This window comes from Brugia malayi, assembly GCF_000002995.4.
Source record: "Brugia malayi strain FR3 genome assembly, contig: Bm_v4_Chr4_scaffold_001, whole genome shotgun sequence".
NCBI lineage: Eukaryota > Metazoa > Nematoda > Chromadorea > Rhabditida > Onchocercidae > Brugia > Brugia malayi.
Genome location: NW_025062478.1, coordinates 10,494,736 through 10,507,495, shown reverse-complemented (window position 1 = coordinate 10,507,495; position 12,760 = coordinate 10,494,736). Strand labels below are relative to the sequence as shown.

At 31.2% G+C, this 12,760-nt stretch overlaps 1 protein-coding gene across 2 annotated transcripts; it reads left to right on the top strand.

Moving 5' to 3' along the window:
* Nucleotides 1–10,167, top strand: Bm17813 (Uncharacterized protein; the record flags this gene model as incomplete). 2 transcript variants are annotated; one of them, XM_043082350.1, is made up of 4 exons in its annotated part: nucleotides 1–54; nucleotides 1,844–2,791; nucleotides 6,777–7,613; nucleotides 8,533–10,167. In XM_043082350.1, the coding sequence occupies 4 exons, from the start codon at nucleotides 1–3 to the stop codon at nucleotides 10,165–10,167; spliced, it is 3,474 nt and encodes a 1,157-aa protein (XP_042938284.1). The 2 variants fall into 2 exon arrangements, with proteins under 2 accessions (XP_042938284.1, XP_042938285.1); XM_043082351.1 differs by lacking the exons at nucleotides 1–54; nucleotides 1,844–2,791 and having other exon boundaries at nucleotides 7,290–7,613.
* Between the last annotated feature and the right edge of the window lie 2,593 nt (nucleotides 10,168–12,760).

The window sequence follows — 12,760 nt, the reverse complement described above, 5'->3', positions numbered from 1 at the left end:
ATGAGGAAAAAAAGTAGCGCAAAAGCAGAAAAAACCGCAAAATTAGCCTTCGAGGTATAAATAATAGCAAATTTTATTTTTCTTCTTGTTCATTCTCATTTTGCTAGTAAATTATGAGAAAGCAAAAATGAGAAATTTTCATGTAGAATAATATATTGATATAAATTTGATATGCATACAGTTCAAATCAGACTTCAAAAATTATTCCATTACCTCAAAATTATCTCGGATCTCTAAATGGACCAAAAAGGAAAGACAATAGCTCGGTATTGATATAGATTAGATAATTTGCTTATTATTCGGCAGCGATAATGCCATGAAAGATGGTGGACGTTGGAAATGTTATCGCTTGAAAATGTTTGATTTTCGAAAATGATTTTACTGGTTACCGTGGTGTAGCGAGAAAGAAGTGAGATTGTCTCCCAATTTCAGGAGAGCATTTCACACATTTAATTTTAATGGTTTAATAAAAGCATTTTCAGAAGAAGTTGAAGATAAAAAGTTGAAGCGTTTTCATTGATTACAAGGGTTACAATTATTATATTTCTTATTATAGCTTAGTCTTCAAATCACTTTTCATTTATAATCTCTTTTTATTTTCCATTTAATTCAAGTTTATCAACTAACTTCATTTTGCAATTTACATTATATAATACTACCATAAAAGAAATAAAGCTTTTGCTAAAATGAAAAAATCTATAATAACATTAGTTAATACCCCTTTTGTATTCTTTGTTGAATCATTTACAATATTATCACTTTGTTTATTTTCTCGATGAATTACGGCTGCAGTTTTCTTCCATGTATCTTCACATATTAGATTAATAGATAACAGATTAGCGAAAACCGGATCAACTACTAATAAGAATAAACACAAAACTTTTTAATAACAAGATAATTAGTGAATGATATTCCGTTCACCAACAGTTTCTTTTTTTTTCATAGAGATAAAGATAATTCACACCAAAATGACCACGGTCTTTTTTTAGTTTCATTATGGTTGAAATTTGAAAGATTAATAAGTGTTAGAAATCATCAATTGATACTCATTTGACAGCTACCTTCATCACATTATATGTTGCAAAATATTTTAATAAGCTTAATTTATACATGTACATAGCAAATTTGACAAAACAAATTTGAAAATGAAGTCCAAACCAAAGATTAGAAAGATTTGCTGAAATCATTGAAAATGTAAAAAAATTGAAGCAGAATGGAATAAAATTGTGCAAAAAATATCACAACTGCTTTGCATAAATTATTTGCAACAATGCGATATAGCAACTGAAATGGAATTATTTAGTGTATAGGATTAAATAGTGACTGCCATTATCATATCACTGTACGCATTTTTTATATCCTATTGTTATTACTATACCTGTGTTATTATACGTGGACATAGGTTATCAATCTACGTACTTTGCCACTCCCATCTGAATAAGCATTTATACATACAATTCTCCAACAATACCTAAACAGAAGTAATCAGGTAGCCCAGTCAAACTCTCCTACAAATTTCATTCAGTAAGTTCTGTTTCACTTATTTCGATAGTTACCACTTTTCAAACTTTTGAATTATGATAGGGATTTTGGATTCGATGATAAATTTTTAATTAATCTAATATATTTAGAAAAGCATTTACTTGAAGAAATTTCTCCTTTTCGCATTTTTCAGAATTGGCAAGAAGTTATTCATTGACATGCATTTCATCTATTTTTTTTTCTTCTTAAAACTGAGCAATATTCAAACCATCGTAAGTCCATTTAAAGTTTAAAAATACAATGTAGCGCTGCGATTTAAAATTCTACACGGTATCAGATTGATAATTTCATATCATTTGAGGTAGCGCAAACGGATCAAACAGAACCGTTGGATTTATCAATATCAAAAGTGAAAGTGAAGGGGGATGGATTACAAGGCTTATCAATGGAAAGAAAGGGTGAAGAAGAAATTGGATTGCAAGTGTTGCAAACAAAGCTCTTGGATTTATCGGCTCCAAAAGCAAAAAAGGAAGGAAATAGGGCACAAAGTTTATCAGTGGAGGGAGTGAGTGATGAACGAATAAAACCACTGTTACGGCTCGTTCCAATCGAAACAGTAGTGAAACTATCAAGGCAAGAAGGAAGGGCGAGAACGAAGAAGCGTTGTGATATATGTCGAAAGGAAGTATCAAACATGAAAGAACATATGATGACTCATACAGGTGAGAAGCCGTACAGCTGTTCAATATGCAGAAAGAATTTCGCTCAGTTGTGGAATTTAAAAAGACATATGATGACTCATACCGGTGAGAAGCCGTACAGTTGTTCAATATGCAAAAAGAATTTCACTAACACCGCTAGTATGAAGCAGCACATGATAACTCATACCGGTGAGAAGCCGTACAGTTGTTCAATATGCAAGAAGAATTTCGCTCAGTCCGGGGATATGAAAAAACATATGATGACTCATACCGGCGAAAAGCCGTACAGTTGCCCGACATGCAAAAAAAATTTCACTGACTCCAGTAATATGAAAAAACATATGATGACTCATACCCGTGAGAAGCCGTACAGTTGTTCATTATGCAAAATGAATTTTACTCAGTTCAGTAATCTGAAAGAACATATGATGTTTCATGCCGATGAGAAGCCGTACAGTTGTTCAATATGCAAAAAGAATTTCACTCAGCTCGGGGATATGAAAAAACATATGATGATTCATACCGGTGAAAAGCCGTACAGTTGTCCAACATGCAGGAAAAGTTTCACACATAAACACCATTTGCAGTCTCACATGGGAACTCATGACGTGAATAGACCAGTCTATCACTGTACTGTATGCAGTAAAGATTTTCAGACTAAAGCCGGCTTGAAATTTCACATGCAGAATCATTAAACCTTACGCACTTTAAAGAAAAGAAATGCGCTTTGCTATTTCTGTTATTGTTAATTACTTATATTTTCTATTGGTCAAATTCTAGTTACATATTCCTTTTTTTGTTGACAAGTTATTGTTGGTTTCTTTGAAGCAATGTGTTGCAATACCTTTCTTTGCTTTGATTATGCTTGGAATTTAACGAGTTAATGAGTATTGGAAGTTATCAATTGATATTCATTTGACAGCTATTTTCATCACATGGTGTTATATATGATGACTGTAAGATTTTTACATTTTACACAGATAACACAACTAATTTAAAAATTATTCTAAAAATCAAGTCCAAACGAAATATTTGATGAAGCATTTAACATTTAAAAATCATTATTATCAATTATAGGAGCAGTGTAGTTTCCTCCTCTCGTTAATATTCCTAAATATTTGAAAATGTGAAAAAATTGAAGCGAAATGAAATAAAATTGCAAAAAATGTCACAATTGCTTTGCATAAATTATTTTCAATAACACAATACAGCAGCTGAAAAGAAACTATTCAGTATAAAGGACTAAACATTAACCACTGTTATCATTTTATTTTACACTACAGTATAATCTATTATTATTATGCATAGTTACTATGCATATTTTATTATAAGTTGACGCAAAAACAATACACGTAGTTTGCCACTCCCATCTGAATGAGCATTTATACAAACGATTCTCTAACAATAGCTAAGCGAACGTAATCGGGTAGTCTCTGTCAAACTCTCCTACAAATTTCATTCAGTATATTTTGTTCCATTTATTTCGATTGAAGATGTTACCACTTTTCAAACTTTTTAGTTATGATAAGGATTTTGGGATTCGATTATAAATTTATAAATAATCTAATATATTTGGAATAGCATTTACTTGATGAAATTTCTCCTTTGCGTAGTCAAATGAGTACCAATTGATATTTCTAACAATTATCAACCTTTCAAATTTAAACCAACATGTTTCCTTATATAACTCTTCAAGTGTTTCATCCATTCGAAGCATTTATTAGTTGCCAACCAATTATTCGGTCATTTCACAATAGAAATATCAGAGCTTATTTCTATTTAGCATCATTAAAAGTTACGCTTTACCTTTTATTTTAAATTAAATACGCATTGCTATTCCTGTTATTATTGATTATTTATATTTTTCATCAGCAAATTCTTCTGTCATTTGTCTTTATTTGTTAAATAATTCTCTCTCACTATTATTGTTGTTATAGTTGCGTTAATCTTGGTCATATAAATTTTTATCATTTTTCATGTCATTTTTCTTGTTAAGATCAATCAAAATCTCCTTAAAATAGCGCCCAACGTGCATGATATAATTGGCAAACTTTAATAATATAGTAGCATCACTTTAACTCAGTTTACATACAGTACATTCTTTCTGAAAAATGAACTAATCAAGTATCATCTCACAGATCTTGTATAAACGAAGCGTCTCGCTTGCTTTATTTCACTATAAAAAACATTCAGAAAATTAAGTAACCATACATAAAACAAGTACAAAATGAGAAAGAAAACAAACAATGAAAGTAATATAACGGGCGTTCATGTGAACACACGCTTGAAATCATGGCAGAAATAACAAAAGATACAAATAAATAGTAAATATAGCAGCCATCATACTTTTTTACTCATGTGAAGGAATTTTATGAACAAAAGTCTGTGTTCATAATTTTGCAGTGAATTAAACCCAGCCATGATATTGCTAATTTACTTAGCAATTATACATTAATGAACTTAATTAGTGACATAGGCTTAGGAAAAAAATATGTAATCAATAAGAGTAACAGAATTTTCTTATAGAAGAACAACAAACAATTCAAGCCAAAATTTAAATATTTACACTTACATCCAGACTAGCAACTTCTCCCAAAATAATTAAATTTACAAATCTTCTACGACAAATTTGATGCCACAAGCCAGGAAAAGGAATATAATTACAATAGCCTTTACTATTATTGATGGCTTGGAAATAAATTGAAAAGGTGTGATTCATGAAGGAAACAGTTACATGGTAAACTGCTTTATTAGCATGAGGCTCTATACTGCTGTAGCTTCGTCCTGAATAACATCATATTGTAGGCGATATGTATTTGAAATTTATAAAAGTTTGCTTTCTTTACAGGTGCATGAAATTCAGTTCTTTCTAGTTCAAGATGCTTCAAACATTTATATTTTCTGAAAGGTCCATTCTAGTGTTTAATTAACATGCAAAAATGTTTTCAGTTTTCAGTCTTCTTATATAGCAAGCAATATGCGTAAAAAAGTATATGATTTACAATAAGAAAGAGTAACCAGTCTAACAAAAAGCTTGATTAGACAGTAACAAAAAAAAAAAAAAAAAAAAAAAAAAAACTGATTAGTTTACAAGCAAATTTAATTACTAGTTGACAAACCGCAAAGGATATTATTAAGCAAAGGTTGTTAACTTCGTAGATTCAAGGATAATTCACAATTAGTGGCGACACAATAATGAGATCAACTAAATGAGCAGATACTGTGTAAACAATATGTAAAAGATTTAAGACTAAACATAGGGTTGAAAACAAAAAGAGTTATAAGCTTTATTTGCAAGATTTCATAGAACATATTACTTACTCATATAATATTTTAGAGTCTCACGATATTAAAATTACTATGAACACTTCCCTACGGGAAAGTGCCTAGTAATTTTACCAAGAATCAGGAGAATTCAACTTCAGTTCTTCTCTATCAAGTTACTGTGCTAACTGCTTCTGCTAATAAAGGAATTATTATATTTTTTTGTTACCCCAAACATTTAAATCCAACAAATCTCTTCGAGATCAGCAGCCTCTCTCAAAATAATTGAATTTATAAATCTTCCACGACAGCCAACTGTTATTGGACGGAACCAACGTTGTTCCTAACTGGTAGGACTTTACCGCCTTTTTTTTAGTTTTATTATGCTTGGAATTTGAAGGGTTAATGAATATTAGAAATCATCAAATGTAATCATTTGATTTGAAGCTATCGTCATCACATGGTGTTATATACGATGACTGTAAAAATTTTTAATATGCTTAATTTACACAGATGACACAAAGCAAATTTGAAAATAAACTTTAAAAATGAAATCCAAACGAAATATTTGATGAAAAATTTAACATTCATAAATCAATATTATCAATTACAAGAGTTGCAGCAACGTAGTTTTCCCTCTCGTTAATATTCCCAAAGACTGGAAAATGTGGAAAAATTGAAACAAAAGGAAATAATATTGCAAAAAATGTCACAATTGCTATACATAAATTATTTTCAACAGTATAATATAGCAACTGAAATGAAATTATTCAGTGTAAAGGATCAAACACTGATTGCTATTATCATATCATTATACGTAATATTTTATATTCTATTATTATTATCCCCATATTGTTTATTACACGCGGACGTAAGTTATTAATAATATACGTAGTTTGCCACCTCCATCTGAATGAGCATTTATACATGCGATTATTTAACAATATCTAACAGAAGTAACAGAAGGCCTCTGTCAAACTCTCTTCCACAAATTTCTTTCATTTATTTTGTTCTCTTTTCAGAGCTCTGATTAGAATTTTGGGACTCGATGATAATCTAGAAAAGCATTTATTTGGGCAAATTTTTCCTTCGGCATTTGTCAATGAGCAATTGCCTAGTAAATTTGAATGTTTTCAGAATTGGCAACAAATTATTCTCGTTGGCAGTTGGCATGCATTTCATCTATTTCTTCTTCTTCTTTTTGCAACTGAACAATATTCAAACAACCGTAAGCCCATTTAAAGTTTAAAAAATAGAACATAGCGTTGCGATACCATGGAGATTTAAATTTTTACCCGGTATGAGATTGATAATTGCATATCATTTGAGGTAGCGCAAACGGATCAAACAGAACCATTGGATTTATCAATATCAAAAGTGAAAGAGAAAGGCAATGCATTACAAGGCTTATCAATGGAAAGAAAGTGTGAAGAAGAAATTGGACTGCAATTGCTTCAAACAAAAACATTGTATTCAACCGCTTCAAAAGTCAGTGATGAACGAATTCCAATCGAAACAGTCATGAAAGTAATGGAAATGTCAAAGCAGGAAAGTAGAACGAAAAAGAAGCAACGCCACGATGTACACCAAAAGCAAGAACATACGATGACTCATACCGATGAGAAGCCGTACAGTTGTCCGACATGCAAAAAGAACTTTACTCAGTTCAGTAATATGAAAAAACATATGATGACTCATACCGGTGAGAAGCCGTGCAGTTGTCCAATGTGCAAAAAGAATTTTACTCAGTTCAGTAATATGAAAAAACATATGATGACTCATACCGGTGAGAAAGCGTACAGTTGTTCAATATGCAAAAAGAATTTCACTCAGTTCAGTAATATGAAAAAACATATGATGACTCATACCGGTGAGAAGCCGTACAGTTGTTCAATATGCAAAAAGAATTTCACTCAGTTCGGGGATATGAAAAAACATGTGATGACTCATACCGGTGAGAAGCCGTACAGTTGTTCAATATGCAAGAAGAATTTCACTCAATTCGGGGATATGAAAAAACATATGATGACTCATACCGGTGAAAAGCCGTACAGTTGTCCGACATGCAAAAAGAACTTCACTGAGTCCGGCAATATGAAAAGGCATGTGATGAGTCATACGGGTGAAAAACCATACAGTTGCCCGATAGAAGTTCGCACCGAATCAGTAATTTTTTTTAACCTCTGATTTGCAACTTTGGGAAATTTTTATTTTTTATATCACTTTTCCTGTTAAGATCAAGCAAAATCTCCTTAAAATAGCGTCCAACATAAATTATATAATTGATAAACTTTAATAACATGACAGCATCACATAATCCAATTCAAATATAATCAAGTATCATCTCATAGATCTTGTACAAGCGAAGCGTCTCGCTTGCTTTATTTCACTATAAAAAAATATAGGAAATTAAGGAACCATAGATGAAACAAATTCAAAGATGAAATAAAATTGCAAAAAATGTCACAATTGCTTTGCATAAATTATTTTCAGCAGTATAATATAGCAGCTGAAATGAAATTATTCAGTGTAAAGGATCAAACACTGATTGCTATTATTATATCATTAAATGTAATAATTTATATTCTATTACTATTAGCCCCATATTGTTTGTTGCACGCGGAACAAAGTTATCAATATACATAGTTGCCACCTCCATCTGAATGAGCATTTATACATGCGATTATTTAACAATATCTAACAGAAGTAACAGAAGGCCTCTGTCAAACTCTCTTCCACAAATTTCTTTCATTTATTTTGTTCTCTTTTTAGAGTTTTGACTTATGAGAAAGATTTGGAACTCGATAATAATTTAGAAAAGCATTTATTTGGGCAAATTTTTCCTTCGGCATTTGTCAATGAGCAATTGCCTAGTAAATTTGAATGTTTTCAGAATTGGCAACAAATTATTCTCGTTGGCAGTTGGCATGCATTTCATCTATTTCTTCTTCTTCTTTTTGCAACTGAACAATATTCAAACAACCGTAAGCCCATTTAAAGTTTAAAAAATAGAACATAGCGTTGCGATACCATGGAGATTTAAATTTTTACCCGGTATGAGATTGATAATTGCATATCATTTGAGGTAGCGCAAACGGATCAAACAGAACCATTGGATTTATCAATATCAAAAGTGAAAGAGAAAGGCAATGCATTACAAGGCTTATCAATGGAAAGAAAGTGTGAAGAAGAAATTGGACTGCAATTGCTTCAAACAAAAACATTGTATTCAACCGCTTCAAAAGTCAGTGATGAACGAATTCCAATCGAAACAGTCATGAAAGTAATGGAAATGTCAAAGCAGGAAAGTAGAACGAAAAAGAAGCAACGCCACGATGTACACCAAAAGCAAGAACATACGATGACTCATACCGATGAGAAGCCGTACAGTTGTCCGACATGCAAAAAGAACTTCACTGAGTCCGGCAATATGAAAAGGCATGTGATGAGTCATACGGGTGAAAAACCATACAGTTGTCCGATATGCGGGAAAAGTTCCACTCATCCCGGTAATATGAAAAAACATATGATGACTCATACCGGTGAGAAGCCGTGCAGTTGTCCGATTTGCAAGAAGAATTTCACTGATTCCAGTAATATGAAAAGACATATGATGACTCATACCGGTGAGAAGCCGTACAGTTGTTCAATATGCAAAAAGAATTTCACTCAGTTCGGGGATATGAAAAAACATATGATGACTCATACCGGTGAGAAGCCGTACAGTTGTTCAATATGCAAGAAGAATTTCACTCAATTCGGGGATATGAAAAAACATATGATGACTCATACCGGTGAAAAGCCGTACAGTTTTCCAGTATGCAAAAAGAGCTTCATTGAGTCCGGCAATAGAAAAAGGCATATGATGACACATGCCGGTAGAAAACCGTACAGTTGTTCAGTATGCAAAAAGAATTTCACTCAGTTCAGTAATATGAAAAAACATATGATGACTCATACCGGTGAGAAGCCGTACAGTTGTTCAATATGCAAAAAGAATTTCACTCAATTCGGGGATATGAAAAAGCATATGATGACTCATACCGGTGAAAAGCCGTACAGTTGTCCAGTATGCAAAAAGAGCTTCATTGAGTCCGGCAATAGAAAAAGGCATATGATGACACATGCCGGTAGAAAACCGTACAGTTGTTCAGTATGCAAAAAGAATTTCACTCAGTTCGGGGATGTGAAAAAACATATGATGACTCATACCGGTGAGAAACCATACAATTGTCCGATATGCAAAAGGAATTTCACTAACTCCGCTAATATTAAGCAACACATGCTGACTCATGCCGGTCAAAAGCCGTACAGTTGTCCAACATGCAAAAAAAATTTTACTCAGTTCAGTAATATGAAAAAACATGTGATGATTCATACCGGTGAGAAGCCGTACAGTTGTTCAATATGCAAAAAGAATTTTACTCAATTGGGAAATATGAAAATACATATGATGATTCATACCGGTGAGAAGCCGTACAGTTGTTCAATATGCAAGAAAAGTTTCACTCAGTTCGGGGATATGAAAAAACATATGCTGATTCATACCGGTGAAAAGCCGTACAATTGTCCAATATGCAGAAAAAGTTTCACACAAAAATACAATTTGCAGTCTCACATGCTAACTCATGATATAAACAGACCAGTCTACCACTGTACTGTATGCAGTAAAGATTTTCAGACTAAATGCGGATTGAAATTACACATGCGGGATCATTAAAGGTTGCGCTTTACTCTTTATTTTATTTTATAAAAAATACGCATTGCTATTTCTGCTGCTATTGATTATTTATATTTTTCATCAGTCAATTTTTCTATCACTTCTTTATTTGTTAGATAACTCTTTATCTCTCGCTGTTATTGTTGTTATAGTTCCGCGTCTTGGTCATATATGTATATTTGTTTTTGTTAGAATAAATAAGTTCCCTAACCGTTCCTACGTGGTACCTTGTATGCTATGCATGAAGAACTTGGAAATTAATATTGCTGTTGTTAAATTATTAATGAAATTAAATTGCTTACTCGATTATTGCATAAACAACATGGATACCATAAAGTTAACTACGCAATTTGCAATGAAAACTTCATCCATTCATTTCATTTGTCGATTCGCATTCAGAATTCTGTTTCAGTTACTCTATTTGCGTTCAAAATTCCATTCACTAAAAATATTTGATAATCTAACCCAGTAGTGAATCCATCAGTGAATAACAGCATTAGCTAGTAAAGTTTTTTGAATTAAACCCGACTTGAAACCACATATGCGGAATCGTTAAAGCGTGCAGGTTAAATAGAAATAAGCTCTGATATTTCTATTGTGAAATGACCGAATAATTGGTTGGCAACTAATAAATGCTTCGAATGGATGAAACACTTGAAGAGTTATATAAGGAAACATTGTGCCATAAAGATCAAATATGTCTGTGCAACTATTTCTGCTGGAGCAAAATATTCATAATGTTAATAATTCTCACATTGCATAATCCTACTAATACAAATCGTAAAAACTTTTCTTTATTAAATAATATTGGATTTCATTGAATATAACCACAAAATCCTGACTTGACATAAGTGATCTTTTGAGTTAAATTTACTTCAATTTCCATAATTGACCTTTTTTCTTTCATTCTGCATTTATGACTATCATCATTTATTGCGTGACGAAAATTTTTGTGACATAAAAAAGGAATGTAATTAAAGGAGTGATTAGCTCTATAGCGCAACAGACTTGTTTTGATGAGTAAATAAGGTTTGTGTAGGTTGAATAAAACTTGTGAAATTACTGCTAATATTTATTTCAAATTTGAGCACGAAAAAATAACTTATCGAAACATTTCAGTGAAGAAGATGAAATATCACTATTCATTTTTTCATTATCCTTTAAGTATATAATTAAAAATCTTGTTGTCATTGAGGTTGCAACGGATTAAAGATTTCTATCTTTTTAGATTGAAGTAAACTTGAACACTCTTTCGTCGATTGAATTAAAAAGAAATCTTTTTCAGAGAAAGTGCATTAAATTATATATTTTGGAAATTTTTGTATTTAAATTAACAATTTAATTAGCTTCGAATAAATGAACGAAAATTTTGAAGTAATTATTTTTTATTCTTTTCATTTCATTACCTTTAAATTTCAATGCCTTTAAACATCTTTGCATATCACATTTGACATTGAAAAAAGCAGAAAATTGCCAATTTCATTTTATAATTTATTTCTACTGGAAATATAGAAATTGTAATATCATGTTAATCATTAGAGATCATAGCTTTTTGGATATTACCAGAAGCGATAACTTTGTGCGCTTTAGTAAATTTTATGTACCTAATTATTTAAATCAAATAAAAAATAAAAAAGAAAATGGTGAATAACCTTCTTTTTTATTTATATATAAATTCATAAATAAGAATGAAATAATTGTTGTGGAAGCAAAATTTTACGGAAGATTTGATAATTTAATTTATTATTGGAAAATTTTTCTAAGAAAGAATTTAAAATATGGTTTTAAAATGAAAACACTTCTTAATAACAAATGTCAATTGGAGTCAGTAATCAAATTCATTTTATTAGTTGCTAAGAAATGTAGTGCTACTGAGTTATCAGATTATATATTTTGTTAAAGGTTAAACATTTCGCTAAGTTTTTCCAAATTTAGCAACTCTTTACATCGTTTTTCTATCAGATTAAAAGAAATGTGACTAATTCTTTAGAACTTAAAAAATAAAGAAATCATGAATGCCTACACTTTTGAAACCGGTTGGATCTGATTGGGATATGTGCGAAGGTTGTTTCGCTTACATGCCTTTTTTAGGTAAGTTTTCCTTAATATCTTCAATTTCGTCGATTCCTAAGTGAAAATTTCATTTATATTTTCATCGTTTTTTTTTTTTTTTAATAGATTTTATTATATTAATTGTTTTCTTACTAGGCATTAAATAATGGATGAATTAATTCATTTTTAAAAAGTCTGTTAAATCGCCTGTGACTGTAACGATTTACTAGCCAGCCGGTAGTCGATATTTGATAGAAAATATATGAATTACAGTTGATCGAATTAAATATCATTTTTAGTCATTAACTTATTCAATCATTGATAACGAATAGTTCGACACTCGAATAAGTAAGAAAAAAAGGAAGTTGACTGTAATGTTGCAAATTATTATGCATAAAATCACTAGTATAAAATATATTTAAAGATCAAATCCAGAAATAACTAAATTAATTTCGTGCTACACTGCATGCCAATATCAGAAAGAGGATGAAAAACGAATTGTTAAAAGCATTGTTTTGTACTTAGTTCAGGATGTGATGTT